This window comes from Leptopilina heterotoma, unplaced genomic scaffold, assembly GCF_015476425.1.
Source record: "Leptopilina heterotoma isolate Lh14 unplaced genomic scaffold, ASM1547642v1 Lhet_396, whole genome shotgun sequence".
Lineage (NCBI taxonomy): Eukaryota > Metazoa > Arthropoda > Insecta > Hymenoptera > Figitidae > Leptopilina > Leptopilina heterotoma.
Genome location: NW_025111061.1, coordinates 1250278 through 1267267, shown reverse-complemented (window position 1 = coordinate 1267267; position 16990 = coordinate 1250278). Strand labels below are relative to the sequence as shown.

Below are 16990 nucleotides of genomic sequence, written 5' to 3'. Positions count from 1 at the left end.
AGTCACTTCGCCGCCAACCCTTGTAACGGAACTACTTCCGTAGTCTCCTCCTAAATAAAACTTTAAATAAAATTTTAAAGACCAACTTAAACTGTTGTCCCTTTTTCTTTTACCTACACTACTACACCAGCTCTTGCACTATTACCGTACACACTGGCAATACGGGATTTATTTCCTGATTTTGCGCGTGAGTCGGTACTATAGTACTCATTTCACCCCGTACGAGAGTTACGCACAATCATACGCCACTGAGAGTTGCCACTTTTGACAGTGCTTTGCGGGAAATTTTTTCCTGTTCTGAGCTCTGTGCAGGAGGCAAACTTTCGACGAAACCCTTACACCCACAAGCTATTTAACCCCAATTTACTACCACACTGATTATAGCACTACGGGAAGAAATTCCTTGCTCTGCTTAATGCGTGAGGTGGTCGAACGGGACGATGGCTTTTGGGGTTAATGGGTCTGACGTCACTGAGAAAACTACCACCTTTGACAGAACTTTGCGGGAATTTTTCCTGTTCTGAGCTCTGTGCAGGAGGCAATTTCTCAAGACGACAGCAGTATGACTATTGTGTAACTCTCTTCCTTCCCACTACAGTACACAACTTTATTTGTAAACTTTTCCTGAATTTTATGATTAATAACAATTAATTATTAACTTTCAGACTTTGCTTAATTTTGAACTTCTCTAATAAGTGAACCATTAACCAACATCCATTTACAGATTTATTAATTAATTCTGTGTAAATGCACATTTCCAACCCCAGAAATGTGAACAAACCATTCTAACCTTCAAGTTTGTTTACGTTTGTGTGTCTAAATTCCACATCGACTTGACGCATTTGTTTTGACAGAAAAGCTAACCTCTAAATTCGGTCTGCTTCTGAGCCTTTAAATCTCGAGGTGCCCAGTCGATTATCGATTATCGAACTTCGAGAGATCGATTCTCGATTATCGAACATCGAGAGATCGATATATCGCTGACGTCACTGTTTAACGCCGGCTACGGAGAAGCTGCCTTCCCCTAAGGCCCAGCTACTCTGACGTCACTGCCAAGGTGCTACGAAAATAGCAATCCGCTCTTTGCCCGGTCCCTTCCCTTCACACGGTGACCGGTAACAAATTGGCGCCCAACGTGGGGCAGGATTACATTATCCGGCCTTTGAGTTCTGATGGACATCAGAACTATCACCACAACCTGATGTCTCCAACCTCTAAACGAGCTACTGTGCATACACCCTTATCCTCCAATGCTGAGAGGAGAACTCTGAGAGACTTGCCTGTCCGTAGAACACGAACACTTTACCGTACACCACCCCTTATTCGACGTAGCCCAGAACGTTTAACGGTAACTCGCTTAAACGTCGATTCTGCGGTACTCGACGGTCTAGTTAAACTTACCGAAACGCATCTCCACACAGGTATGACAGAGACAGACAACGAAGATCCCAACGCTTCTATCTCTCACGTCAGCCGTAAGGGGGATAACACACCTGGCAACTCTCAACAATCTCCTCCACCAATCACTTCCGGGAGTGAAATTCAAAACCCGGTGGCGTCCAACTCTACAGCTGTACACACAGACAACATGTGAATTCACACCAAACTACCGATTCCCCTAGAATCTCTCACGGGGTTGAAACGGAACAAGTCCGTAACATGCTTGATACCATGGTCGTATCTGCACCTCAAGGTTCGGAATCAACAAGTGGTTCTTCCGTAACCATTCCGCCGACATTTCCGTTGGCAATGCCTTCAAATCTAACCGCAGAAGATTGGATGGGACTAATTCGAGCCTTCCAGTCACCTGCTCCACCTTTTCCTGAGTTTTACGGTCACGATTACGAGGATCCACGGAAGTACTTGCACAATTGTGAAAGATACTTTCGTACTGCCCGTACGGATCCCGATCAACGTACTCAGCTCGTAAACAAAGGTCTTAAGGGGGATGCACAAAAATGGTGGTCCCTGTATAAAGATTTGTGTTTCTCTTGGGATGATTTCGAATCATTCTTCCTGTCTAAATTTGCCAATCCGACTGCCGTAATGCGCCTTCAGGCTTCTTTATACTCCCATACACAGGGAGAAAAAGAACCCGTCGCCGTATTCCTACAACAAAAATTCTTGCTTGCCAAAAGACTGAATGTGCCATTATCCCCAATGGAGCTGACGTCACTGCTTCTCGAATCCGTAAAACCGGCATTACGTTGTCTAATACGGCCAACTAATCCGAGTAGTTTTCCGGAACTTTTAGAAGCTGCTACAAAAGCAGAGAAGGATGTAGCCGACTGTGCTGCCCGCAAACCTACTCCGGTTAGAGAGGAAGCTCCTCGGAAGCCCAAACCGGAAAATACGGATAGTAAACAGTTACGGCTGCCGCCATGCCACTATTGTCCGGAGCACCATTACCACCGAGATTGTCCCGTTTTCCAAGCCCAGCGACCTCGTTCGACTCCGGAAAACTGGCGAGCTCCGGCGGGGGCAAGTGCCCCAGCTCCCGTCGAAACAAAGCCCCAATCTTAAGCTCGATTTACTTAACATCCCAAAATTTGCCACGAGCACGCGTAAAGCTCGGAAACCGCTTGCTCGTGGTTGAAATCGATTCTTGTGCCGCACATAACTTTATTAAGTTATCACTACTCACTAACCATGAACAATGCCACTATATTTTTCGATCTCGTTTAAGGTAGTCATTCTGCCAGTGCCGTATGACTAATACATTTCTTAAAGTTAGATTCAGAAATTCTACTTCTCTTCTACCATACACTCACTACATTTTGCCTTTATTTAACCACATTTCAACTCTAAAGCCTAATACACCTTGTTAGGATAAATCCATCTCACATGTCTGGGACTACAAAGTCTATTGCCACCCTAGTCAATCAGTCTTTTTACAAACTTATATCATCGGACGATGTTATAAATGACAAGGAAGCACAGTTGTCTAACCAGCTCATATCCAAGAAAGTATGCCCTTCTCGGACGCCAGCTAGACGTAGCAACTTCTCCCTTCTATTGGACCAAGCAAGGTTCATACATTCCATCTAGTCACAAAATAGGTTGAATAAACCCGAGGACTAAACATTAAGCGAAATCATTGGTGATCACACGAATCGCCCCCAAGATGACAAGCTTACCTCCAACAACTGAAAACTAGAATCAAGACGTGACATTGGCTTATGTCACAATAGGTCACTACCAGATTTATACCATCTAATGAGACAGATAAGGCCCTATCCTTAATTATCCTAACAGGAAAATTCTTCTATACACAGTGTAATACATTTCTAGTTCAATTAATAATATCTTATCTTCAACCCAAGAGCCTGAAACCGAACAAGTTTCACGTTCAATGAAAAATTCTCAGACTTTATACCAAAGTTTCTAGTCCCCTTTTTCTGAACAAGAAACGGACAACGATCCTTTGTCTGAAAATATTAAAACCAAATGGGTGCCCCAATTACCAAGAAAGTGATCTTGTTTATACAAGAAATCACAAACTTTCAAACGCCGCCGAGCGTTATAACGCAAAACTTGCTCCGGCCCGGACAGGGCCCTACCAAGTTATCCAAGTGATTTCCCCAGACGTATTTTGGATACAGAAAGAAGATGGGCCACATAAAGTCCATTCTTCTGAGCTGACACCAGCCCCTCGAAGTGATCAGCAAACGAACGCAGTATCAACATCGGCTGAACAAGCCGTGTCTGAACGCTTGCCACCAACTGATCCACCGAACACAACACCTGTTCCAGAATCAACTGAGGAAGAGATCTCATCCCTGGAGGGGGATGAAAATCAAGAAGAAATGGAACCTGCAAAAGGTTCAAAGTCGCTCACAATGGAACCTGAAGAAAAATCAGACAGCGTCACTCTACGCTACAAATTACGCCAACGCCGAGTAGTCGACTACAAGGACGCCCGTCCTTACCTACCCCGGCGAAGTAAGATTACTAATTAGAGCCCTCTCTCTAATTAGCACTCAACTAAGTTCCAGAGCATCGCAGTTCTTTTGGAGAAAAGAAGATCATCAAAATTCTTTGGATAAAAGATAACCATCGAAATTCTTTGTATAAAAGAAACCTATGTTAGTCGAAATCGAAATAGTTCCCCAAGGGGGGGGATTGATACCGGTCACATGTATGTGAAAATTCCGCGAAAGAAAAACACCACTGCACAAGTTGAGAACCCTTCTTTTTGAAGGTCTCAACTTCGTGAAAATGTGGTATCTTCCCTTGGGTTGACTTTTTCGACATCGACATGTAGAAAAAATTAGTCTAGCTGGGCCTTACTCGTCGATTTCCCTGACCGCGCGCCTTTCTCTGTCTTTTCTATCTCTGTCTCTCTCTACTCCACGTTTCCGCTTTTCCTCTTTCGCATTCCTCCCCAGCAAAGATTCAAAGGGCCCAGCAACCACTATATATATATATATATATATATATATATATATATATACTTCGAGTTAAAATTCGTTTTAACAATTTTGAAATTAACAGCATATATTGTAATAATGATTTGATAATCATTGGTACTTATACTTATATTGTTTTACTAAGAATTAGTTTAACAATATCTGACTGATTAAGTATAAATATTATTATTCTAATTATTATAATTATTGTTACATTAGTGTTGTTATTATTAATACTGTTAATATTATCAACACTAATAGGTTTTATTGAATTGCTGTTCATTTTTTAACAATTTAATGTTAATTATTTTTTCCTTGAAGAAATAATTCTTTCAATGTTTAAAAATAATAATTTTATTATTAATACGTTTATATTGTCTTGAGTATTAATTTTGATTATTGTTTAATTGTTTAATTAATAAATAAATTAGTATTAATTAAATAATTAATAAATCAATAACAAATTAAATAAAGAGATAAATATATTCTTTTATTTATAATATAATTAAACAACGTTATGCAAATTATATGCATTATTATGTCTGAATTAGGGTAAAATTAATGTAAAATTAGATTTTTAAGTTTAATTAAGTTTATTTTATACTTTAATATTAATTTTAGTTATTTGTAAGCTGACTAGCAAGTTCGTCTCTTGTTATCCCTCTTACATGTATAAAAAATCTTCCCCTTCCGAGAGGCAGATTTTTTATGCATAGAGTTATTGGGTATAAAAGGCGACGAAAATGCCCAGTCAGGGAGTCACTTCGCCGCCAACCCTTGTAACGGAACTACTTCCGTAGTCTCCTCCTAAATAAAACTTTAAATAAAATTTTAAAGACCAACTTAAACTGTTGTCCCTTTTTCTTTTACCTACACTACTACACCAGCTCTTGCACTATTACCGTACACACTGGCAATACGGGATTTATTTCCTGATTTTGCGCGTGAGTCGGTACTATAGTACTCATTTCACCCCGTACGAGAGTTACGCACAATCATACGCCACTGAGAGTTGCCACTTTTGACAGTGCTTTGCGGGAAATTTTTTCCTGTTCTGAGCTCTGTGCAGGAGGCAAACTTTCGACGAAACCCTTACACCCACAAGCTATTTAACCCCAATTTACTACCACACTGATTATAGCACTACGGGAAGAAATTCCTTGCTCTGCTTAATGCGTGAGGTGGTCGAACGGGACGATGGCTTTTGGGGTTAATGGGTCTGACGTCACTGAGAAAACTACCACCTTTGACAGAACTTTGCGGGAATTTTTCCTGTTCTGAGCTCTGTGCAGGAGGCAATTTCTCAAGACGACAGCAGTATGACTATTGTGTAACTCTCTTCCTTCCCACTACAGTACACAACTTTATTTGTAAACTTTTCCTGAATTTTATGATTAATAACAATTAATTATTAACTTTCAGACTTTGCTTAATTTTGAACTTCTCTAATAAGTGAACCATTAACCAACATCCATTTACAGATTTATTAATTAATTCTGTGTAAATGCACATTTCCAACCCCAGAAATGTGAACAAACCATTCTAACCTTCAAGTTTGTTTACGTTTGTGTGTCTAAATTCCACATCGACTTGACGCATTTGTTTTGACAGAAAAGCTAACCTCTAAATTCGGTCTGCTTCTGAGCCTTTAAATCTCGAGGTGCCCAGTCGATTATCGATTATCGAACTTCGAGAGATCGATTCTCGATTATCGAACATCGAGAGATCGATATATCGCTGACGTCACTGTTTAACGCCGGCTACGGAGAAGCTGCCTTCCCCTAAGGCCCAGCTACTCTGACGTCACTGCCAAGGTGCTACGAAAATAGCAATCCGCTCTTTGCCCGGTCCCTTCCCTTCATACGGTGACCGGTAACACGTTTTACATGTTCTTCACCTGTAAAAATTGCGAATATAAAAATTTCGATTAATTATTTTTGTACAAAATAAAATTTTATTTTTTGATTATTTTTTTTAAGATAATTTTTAATGTTTTAATTTTTTTTCTTTGAGCTAAGACCATCAAAATAAGTAAATAAATAACAAACAATTAGAATCTGACGTAATTATTCATTCTGTTTCAATTTAAAATAAATTACAATGGGTGTCTCAACGTGCGTACCACTTTTTTTTTTGGTCAAAAATAACATGTTTAAAAAATCATCTATAAATTTTTTAATTTTGTCCAAAAAAAATAACTTTCTTTGGCAATGTTGTAGCCCTGGACAATACTTTTAAGAAAGCATTTCGAATTTTTCGCTAAATTTTGTTTTTTAAAAATTATAACTGAAAAACAGAACCCGTCTCACGTGCGTACCTCTCCCCTAATTAAAAAACAAATATTCTAACTACTTTTAACATTTTCAAATCCTACTTTCAATTTAATATCAGCTGACAGTCTTTTAAACTCATTTTTTTTATTAATTAATTTTTTCAATTAAATTAAAATTTACTTTAATTTTGAAAATTTTAAATTAATATTAAGAGCATTAATAATTAAAAAAAATATGTTCAACAAATCTACTATATTTTAAAATACTAAAACTGAAAATGAAACTAATTCCAAGTTTGATTATAAAACACTTAAAATCATTAAAAACTGAAATCAAGTTTTTAATTATATTTTATAAAATTTTATTGTAATTCTCTACAATTTACTTTTAAATACATTTAAAAAACAAAAATTTAAAATTAATTTATTAATATTCAATTATAATTGAATATTACCAACGTAAATGATACTTTCGAATAGAAATCATCATTTCATTTGTTATCATAATACTTCTCAGCTGTCGGTAATATCTGTCGGTATTATCAGTTACACAGGTTATAATATCTTAGTGTCTCAACGTGCGGACCGTCTCAACGTGCGTACCTCTCCCCTATAATTTAACAAATTAATGTTAAAATGTTATTAATTTTGTAATGTTATTAATAAATGTGTAAAATATTAGTTACCAATATTTATTTACATATTTTTTTAAAAGAAGACAAAAAAATAACAATAACAATAATATAAATAACAATAACAAGATTTTAAATAAACGAAATATTTTAACATTATTTACTTATACTTAATTTAATCCTAACTTATAAAATTGAAGAATAAATAATTTAAAAACGTTTTAATTATGAAAATCAAGAAGTGAAATTATTTTTTTGTTGATTCAAATAAATTGTTTTAAAATTATTATTTTTATAACAAACATATAATTATATTTTGAAAAAAATATTAATTACAGTAATTATTGTAAATTTTTTTTAAATATTCTTAATAAAAAATTTTTAATCCGTTTAAAAATTTAAAATTAATTTATTAATATTCAATTATAATTGAATATTACCGACGTAAATGATACTTTCGTATAGAAATCATCATTTGATTTGTTATCATAATACTTCTCAGCTGTCGGTAAGTAAGCTGTTTTAATAACCCTAAAAGTAGAAAACTTTTTCTATTGTAAACAAAGACCACATCAAATTTTTAATTCTCTCTATTTTATTGAAAATTAACATTATTGCTTAAAGAAATGTATTCACCTACGTGAATAACGTGCACCGTCTCAATTAACTACTGTTCAATGTCCAGTGAAGTGTTAAACTCTTTATTTTCATCTTTAAAATATCTGTCGAATTGGGTTGATCGCGGAACCATACATTTCTGAATTCAGAAATCAGTCCAATTCGAAAAAGTCGTTTTCTCGAATTCAAGAAACGACATCCCAATTCGAAATCCCGGACCACCCAATTCTTTTTTTTACAGGGCTGTCATGCTTTTTGTTGTCTCTAAGTCGTATTTTCATATCTAACAGACATTCAGGTTCACATAAGTTTAATTAAGATCGTTATGAGTTATCGTTGTTAACACTGTTCGTATAAAATTAATATTTAGATACTGTCGCATAAATTTATTTTAAATCATATAAATTTTTACGTTTTAAATATTGGAATTATTTGACCTTGCTTTCAATTTAAGAGATCTTAAACTGTCGTATTTTCGATTGAAAAAACTCATCTTAAATAAATATTTTGACCTTTTACTATTCTTAACTATCATTAGTTAATCTATTATAGAATATAATTTATACGTTGTCGTCAAATACAATTGGTTATTAATTCTTCTCAACCAATCGTTTTAATTTTTAGACTCTATCGTTTGTTTAACAGTCAACTGGTTTTCACTAATCTTTAATATAAATGTAAAATAAAATTTCTGTGTCTTATTTTCTGTTCTTTTTCGTCTTTTATATTAGATTCTTTAAAACAATCGTAATTTCAGAGAATTTAGTTTTTACTTATTTAAACTGTTTTCTGACTATATGAGTCTCGTAATTTTCTCGTGTGAATTTAATTTTCATTTATTTATTTATACTTTTGTTTTATTCATCTCCCTCCGTTTCTAATAATTCGTCTTTAAGGTTTAGTAAACTGTTCTTTATTTTAACTCCCTCCGTTTTTAATAATATATCATTGTTTTTCTAAAAATGTACGGTCTTATTAATTTTTATTTTAATGAACCAATCGTTTAATGACAAATTTGTTTATAGAATTGTTCTGCTTTAAGTGTTTATTTTATCATCTCTTACTATGAACATTTTTTTTGTTATTGACAAATAATCTAAACATTTGAATCGTTTAATTTTATTTCGTTAAAATAATCGTTTATTATAAATTTACTTAGAGAAATTCAAAAGTTAATTTATTTATCGTATCATTTGGTTGAATCTTTCTAGGATTCTATTTGTCAAAAAATATCGAAATTATTAAACTGTCATATATATTTTTGTATTGTAAAAACTTTTTCGTATAAATTCTTACATATATATGTATTTATTACAATTTAGAAGACTGTCGTCGAAAATTATTTAGATTTTAGGCTTTTATTTTATTTCTATTATATTCCTCTAACTTTCGTAAATAACCAATAGTTATTTAATCAGTTTGTATACGCTACAATGTAGCTTTATTTGTTTTAACAAAATCGTTATGAGAATAATTTGAATTCATCTAGAATACTGTTTACTAACGTTCGTTAATTTTCGCTTTATTATTGTGATGTAAAAATTTGAATCTTTGCAATTGCTGACATTTTAGAAACTTTCGTTAACCATTTTATCATTGTCCTTTTGTAAAATTTGGTAAAAATGTAATTTTTAGAGTATTAATATATTTTTCAGTTGTTTTCATTAAGACGTTTTTTGTACAATCGTTATTTCGGCTTTCACTTATTTTTGAAAATTTCGTTATTTTGATTTGCTTTTTTTGTAATCTATAGTAGTGTCAAAAACAATACGAAGTATCTGAAGTGTTAAACCTATAAAGTTTTGTATATATAAGTTTGATGCAAACAATTCGTTCGTTTTAGGATTAAAACTATTTACATAAATACCGTTTAAATAAATCGAAAAACCTGTCTAAAATAATAGTCGAAATGATTACTGTTTCTTTGAAAACAAAAATTCGTGTATTTATATTTTTTAATCAATCTTGTGATTACTTTAGGACAAACTAATCGTTTATTATTATTTTTTTATTATCGAAATAATAAATATTATTTTTGAGACATATCGTTATAATTATTGCTGCATTTATAATCGGACTTTCTTATGATTGAAGAAATAATTAGTTGAATTATATTTTTCTACCAAGGTGAAAATATTATTAGGCATTGACGGAATAATGATTTGATTTAACATACTTACATTTCGGTTCCGATGTTCTGTGAAATCAATTTTTAGTTCTCCATTCGTACTTGTTGTACTTGTTTGTGTCTTTCGTTGTTGAGTTTTTAAACTGTCATTTTATAATCAAATTGTTTTAATAGTTGATTGTCGTCACTTTTTTTTGTAAAAGTGTTTACCATAATATTATTACAAGATCATTCAAATAGATCAAAATTAACATTTTCGTCATAATATTTAATTTTGAAAACTGTCTTTTATTATTGGTTGAATCAGGAACACTTAGGCTTATTATTCGAGCTGACTAAACTCTTACCGGTAATACCTCTTTGTTTTCCTAACGTTTTTTTTTAATTATAATTTTTTAATGAGCGACAGTGGTCATAGACTGATGGCAGTCTTATAAAAAGTAGTTTTGACATTCGTAAAAATATTGTTTTTGAATTCTTGATTCTTTCAAGATCAATCGTTTTTTTTGTGACTTATTCGTTTATTTTAACATTTCGTTTTGTTTAAGTTTCAAGTAATTTAAAATAATTACTATCACTTTAAAATCTAAAGGATTTTTGTAAACTGACAGTATTCGATTTGTTTTGGTCCAAAACAATAGAATTTTAAAAACAATTAATACTTTATTCGTTATTAAATTAAAAAGAGTTTTGTCTGTTTTTCATTATTTAAACCTTTTAAAACAAGAAGTGTTTTTCTTCTCTTCTCGTTATTTTTTGTTTTTATAATTAGAAATAAGTTTCTCACGTCTATTAAAAAGAAAATTTATAGAATCTTATTTCGTATCATATTTAATTAATTATATTTGTTTTAGTTACACTCGTTAACTTTTATTTCGCATCGTTTGTTTAGTTTACTTAATGTTTCGTTTTTATCGTAAGTATAGAAAATTATCATACAATGAACTATACTTATTCCATTTATGAGAATTTCTTGCAATTTAAGTTCGTTTTTTTATTTATTATTAAAAAGAATTTTAAGGAAATAACTGTCGTATTTAAAATATGTAATTTATCCGCCAACAACTCGTAAAAATACACATAAGGTTATAGATTAATTTAAAGTTGAATTATTTATTCGTTAACAATTAAATTAATTATTAAATTATAGAATAATTATAATTTATTGAAACCATTATTAATTATTAAATAATTAATACTATACTGTCGTTACTAATTCGCTAATAAAAATTTATTTTAAGTTTTTTTTCTGAAGCGAATTAATTCATGGAAAGATCAGTCATTTGGTTTAAAGTTATTATTAGTAATTGTCGTTTAATTTTTCGTTTACAATTTGTTTATTTATGTACTTTTTTTAAATTTCGTCTGAATTAAAGGAACAGTCATTATCTAAGAGTACTGAACAAATAGATTTATGTATAATTCTAAGTCGCTTTAGCTATCATCATCGTTCATTCGTTGCTGAATCTGTAGTTTTATTTTTATTATGCATCGTCAAGGTCATATAAAAAAGGGGGTACGATTCAGTCAATTTGAGTCAGCACTATCGTTTATATTTAAACTGTCATATATGATTAAAAATTAACAAATATCCTTTCGTTATTGCCTGATTTACCGCCTTTATCGTCTCTGATTGATCGTCAATACTGTCTTTCAACTTATCGTGATCACCATCGTTTTTATTAACAATACTTTTATTTTTTTTATAAATTTATATTGCATATCATTTAAATTATGAACATTCGTTTTTTTAATTTTCTTTCTTATTTACTGTCTCCATATTAACTTTTGTATTTACTGTCTTCCTATTGTATAACATTGTTTAATTTATAAAAATGATTAATTATTATTATTATTTAATTAACAATCGTCTCTACTGTCATTATAACACATGTCGTTTTATAATTTGTTGTTATAACCCTCTTTGACAGTGTTGTCTATGAATAACATTCGATACTAATTGTCTCAGTTTCGTTCTGAGAGATCAAAATATCAATCATTTCGTTAATCAATTTTCTTCGTAGTAGCTGCTTCTAGGACCTCTACTTTTTTCTGGTGACACATTTACCAGACAAATTAAAAAGTTTATATAAAACAGTCATTTAAATTTATGTTGTCGACAACCCCCTCGTACAGTCGTTAGATATTAATAAATCGTATACACAGTCGTTATTCGCATACTGTCGTAAACAATACGTTTTCTATTCGTTTACCAATCGTTTTCCACACTTATCTATTCGTTTTGTAATGTCCAATTCGCTGTTCAAGTAAATGGTACCTTAAAAACAAATTGTTAATTATATTTCAAAATAAACATTCGTTGTTTGTCAGAAACTAGAAAAACTGTCATTTAATATTTTTCGTGCTTCAAAATTGTCTGCTCCTAAACTATTAAAACAGAACACATGCTAAAATGATTTAGAACTGTTTCTTTTTTCCAACCCTCGTTACTATCGATTGTTACGAAAAACAAACCTAGTTGTTTCAGTTTAATGGGAATGAACACAACTCCGTCCAAAAAGAAACAACCCAGAAAAACGGTTTCATGTGTCTTAAAATTTTATAAATGAAATATAAAGAGTTTATAACACATCGTCATTAAATAATGTCATTCTGAAGAAAACAAAACTTTTCGCTAAAAAATAACCTCTAGTTTGAATCTGGTCCTTCGTTCGTTGTAGCGTTTTATTTTTAACGACGTCAAATAATAAATTAAATAAATACTTAAATGTTTATTTATAAAGTACTTTTTGATAAACTATATAGTTATAATAAAATTAATAGAATATAGAAACATACATTTATTAAAATGTATAGTCGTTAAATGTGTATTCTGTCACATTTTAATTTTTTTCTATACAAAAGAATTTTTAACACAGTCGAACAGTCGTAATATTTTCTAACTAAAACATCGTTTTGTATACATGTATCAAGAAGACTAGAGACAGGAGGTAAAACTTCGGTAGTGGGGGTATGGCAATGCTGAGTCGCTCAGCTGATGTATGGTCAGGCGTTTACTTTCAAAAAAGTTTTCGCCGCAGTAGACCAGACGGACTTCTGCGCAATCTAACAGACGTAAACACGGGAAAATATATTCTATACAAATACAATATGAAATATAAGTGTTTATATTTTCAAACATCTTTTAGTTATTAAAAAAAAGTTTTAAAAACAAAAAAATGTGTAAACTATAGCATGAAGTGTACTAAAAGTTAACAAAAAGTAATAGTCATAGTGCTGTGTTTATCTTTCTTCTTGTTTCAACTTTTCACACAGCACGTTTTCGGAATTTTTAATTATTTGAATAACACTCAATTTAATAATCACTCACATTATTTCTATATATATATATATATATATATATATATATATATATATATATATATCCGTTATGACACACATTGTGTCTCGATTGCACTTTAAAGTTAACCTCAAATTAAAATCATATCATACACATGTGAAACACACGGTATACAAGAGTTTGAATGTGTGAGTGATGTGCAGAAGCACCGCGCCGGCGACTTTTCGAAACGAAATACGCCTGGTTAAAGAAAGGTTCTTGACTCATCCCCACTACCGAAGTTTCACCTCCTGTCTCTAGCCTTCTTGACATGTATATTATTTGATCTCAAAATTATTTGTGCACTATATTTTATGTTTAGAGATGTTGATGTATCAATACATTTTATATTTTCAAAAATTTTATTATAAATAATTAACTGGTTATTAAATTCTTAAACAGTCGTAAATGAACTATATTCATTATAGCATTAGTTAAATAGTTTAAAAATGTCCAAAATTAGAATTAAACAGATATTTGAAAATAGAATGAATAGTAATTAAAATATTACTATTAGGTTGAATTTTTTTAGGTTAACTCTTGCAATCGTTAAAAATAAACTTTTTCACATATCGTTTAATTTGAGGTTAGAATTGTCATTTGATTTATCCACAAAACATTCCTCATTAAAACAGTCATTAACCAGAGTTTAACCATATATTAATTTTAATATTAAAACAGTCATTTCCTGTATAATTCAACACCAAAACGTTCATATTTATTTGATTCTGAAAATAAAAATACTGTCATTTTTTCATATCCAAAAATCGTTCAATAACAGATTTGTTTAAACATTTCAAAATAATGTTATGCATGCAAATGTGTAAATCGTGTAATTTGTGTAAAAACTTGCAATTTAGATGTAAAACGTTTTACTTACTCAAACTAATCGTTTTTTACCTTTCAGTGTATGTTACGATCAAAAATTCGCTTTTGATTTTCACTTGGCTTTTAAGTTCATATCCATTTTCAAACTATTCTTCATTTTTATTACCTCCGTAGACACAATCGTTATATATATATATATTTTTTTTTTATTTTAATTCAAATTCCTTTCGTTAACAGTCGTCGAAGAAATTAGTTTTCTGGAATTTTTATTCTCCTTCGTAAACAAAATGCTTTAGCCACAGTCGTCTCGTGCCGTAGCAAAAATCATTCGTTCGGCAACATATTTTCTTCTTTAAAGGGCCTTTTTGAAAAATTCTTTCTGTCTTAAACACTTCGTTTCCAATCTCTAGAACACTTTTTATAGTCCTGAGAAGAAGAAGGAGTGCGTGCGCACACGGCTGTGACGTAGATTTAACTACTGTTAGAGTCAAGCGAGATATTAGGCGCGAATATACAATATTTCAACAGTTAATTTTACTTTTATAAAATAAAAATTCTAATTAATTTTAAAAAAACACAAAAATAATACTCTGTAAATTATTTCCAGAATTATTAAAATTATTTCCAAAGAATAATAATTATAAAAAATTGTAACAGAGCCAATAATTTTTAACATGATTCCATGAAAATATTCTCATTTCTTTTTTTCTCATCTTTTATCGATATTAAAATGTGATGATAAAAGAAGGCAAGAGATGAGGTCAGAGATCGAGAGAGGAACGGTGAAAAGTTGATAGCATCGTTCAACAACTTAATTAATTCATCGATGCACTACCCTCGTAATTAGCGAATTAGTTGGAACGTGTTTGATCGAAAATTGCAAATCAGCCAACATCAAGTATATACATACATACATACGTACGTACTTACACACATAAAAGGGAAGTTTAAAAAAAATTCTTCTTTCTTCTTTTTTTCCAAACTTAAATGAAAGATAACAAGAAATGTATACAGTGCGAGAGAACCATTTAAGTCAATGTATAGAAATAAGTAATTGACATTTAATGAGAAAAACATGTTGAAAATGTGTAAAAAGAAAATTTTTCTCCCACAACTGTCGCGGAAAAAAGGGAAAAAAATATTGAATACTTTTTAATGAGACACCACAATTTTCTTGTTTTTTTGCCTCTGATTATACGTACTCGTTTACATACGGTGGGGGGTCAATATTCCCAAAATTTTTTTCCCAAAAAAAAATTATTCCCAAAAAATGTTTTCTCAAAAAAAATTTTTCCCAATATTATATTTCCCGAAAAAAAATTTTCCCAAGCAAATCATTTTTCCCAATATTTTATTTCCCCAAAAAATAATCCAACATTGTCCACCAATCAGTTCGAATTAGAATGTATTAAAAAAAAATTTCAAACTAGAATTTACTCAAACTATGATTTTTTCAAATTACAATTTATTCAAATTATTATTTTTTCAAACAAAAATTTATTGTAACTATTATTTTTTCGAAATAGAATTTACTCAAACTATATTATTTTTTCAAACTAGAATTTATTGAAATTAGTCTTTTTTCTAAATTTGAAACTATTAATTTGTCGAACTAGAATTTATTCAAAATACAATTTTTTAAACTATTATTTTTTCAAACTACAATTTATGACTGACAGATTGGCTCAGTCGGATAGATGCCTGGCGTTAGTGGTCGTTTAAGGACGAAGGGTATAAGTACCCTTGGTTCGCGCCCACTTGGCTTGGTATTTTTCCGGCACGTGAGACAATCTGAGCGGGAGGTTTGACGTCGAGGTATAATGATGTGCACCGTCGATTATTGTCCGGTACACACCATTAGAACTCGACTGTCGATAAACCGGTTGTACTCAGAGAGGTTTTCTACAGTTTCCCTCTTCTCTGGCGAGAAAACCCATTGACGGGTGGTCCAGGCGTAATGCGAGTACTCCTAATAAAGTCGGCTGTAGACGCAAAATTAGGTTAATATATAGAAAAAATTTCTAAAGTAGAATGGTTATGCTTAATCCAAAAAAAAAAGTATTTCTCGGGGACTCTTGTCGAAGTGCGTAAGGCCAATAGGGCAGGAGTATAAAGAATAAAAAAAAAAACTACAATTTATTAAAAGTATTTTTTTTAAACAAAAATTTATTGAAACTATTATTTTTTCGAAATAGAATTTACTCAAATTATTGTTTTTTTTCGAAATAGAATTTATTGAAATTAGAATTTTTTCAAAATACTATTTATATTTATTCAAACTATTATTTTTCTAAAAAAAAAAAACTATTATTAGAACTATTATTAGTTCGAACTAGAATTTATTCAAATATTTTTTCAAACTAGAATTTACTCAAACTATAATTTTTTAAACCACAATTTATTCAAACTATTATTGTTTTATCGAAATAAAATTTATTGGAACTAGAATTTATTCAAATATTTTTTTAAACTAGAATTTACTGAAACTATTATTTTTTCAAACTTGTTACGTATTAACAATCACTTGGACATTACGTTCGAATGTGATTATTAACTACTAATTTGGCAATAAATATACATTTTGGAAAAAAAATAACATTGGGAAAATTTTTTGGAAACTCCAGCATTGGGAAAAAAATATTTTGGGAAAAGTTTTTTTTTGGAAACGGATTTTGGGAAAATTGTCCACCAATCTTTACATACATATGAACAAGTAAAATATAAATTCAAACATCTTTTGTTTATAATTTTCAGTAAATTCTG

At 31.1% G+C, this 16990-nt stretch overlaps 1 protein-coding gene across 1 annotated transcript; it reads left to right on the top strand.

The window, feature by feature from the left end:
* Nucleotides 1-1671: 1671 nt before the first annotated feature.
* On the top strand, nt 1672-2523 carry LOC122506113 (activity-regulated cytoskeleton-associated protein-like). The gene has a single exon (XM_043618109.1). It carries the CDS (start codon nt 1672-1674, stop codon nt 2521-2523), a length of 852 nt encoding a protein of 283 aa, XP_043474044.1.
* Nucleotides 2524-16990: the final 14467 nt, after the last annotated feature.

Bases quoted from the DNA above. Each gene is read 5' to 3' on its own strand.
- LOC122506113 (XM_043618109.1), top strand. From the start codon at position 1,672: ATGGTCGTATCTGCACCTCAAGGTTCGGAATCAACAAGTGGTTCTTCC.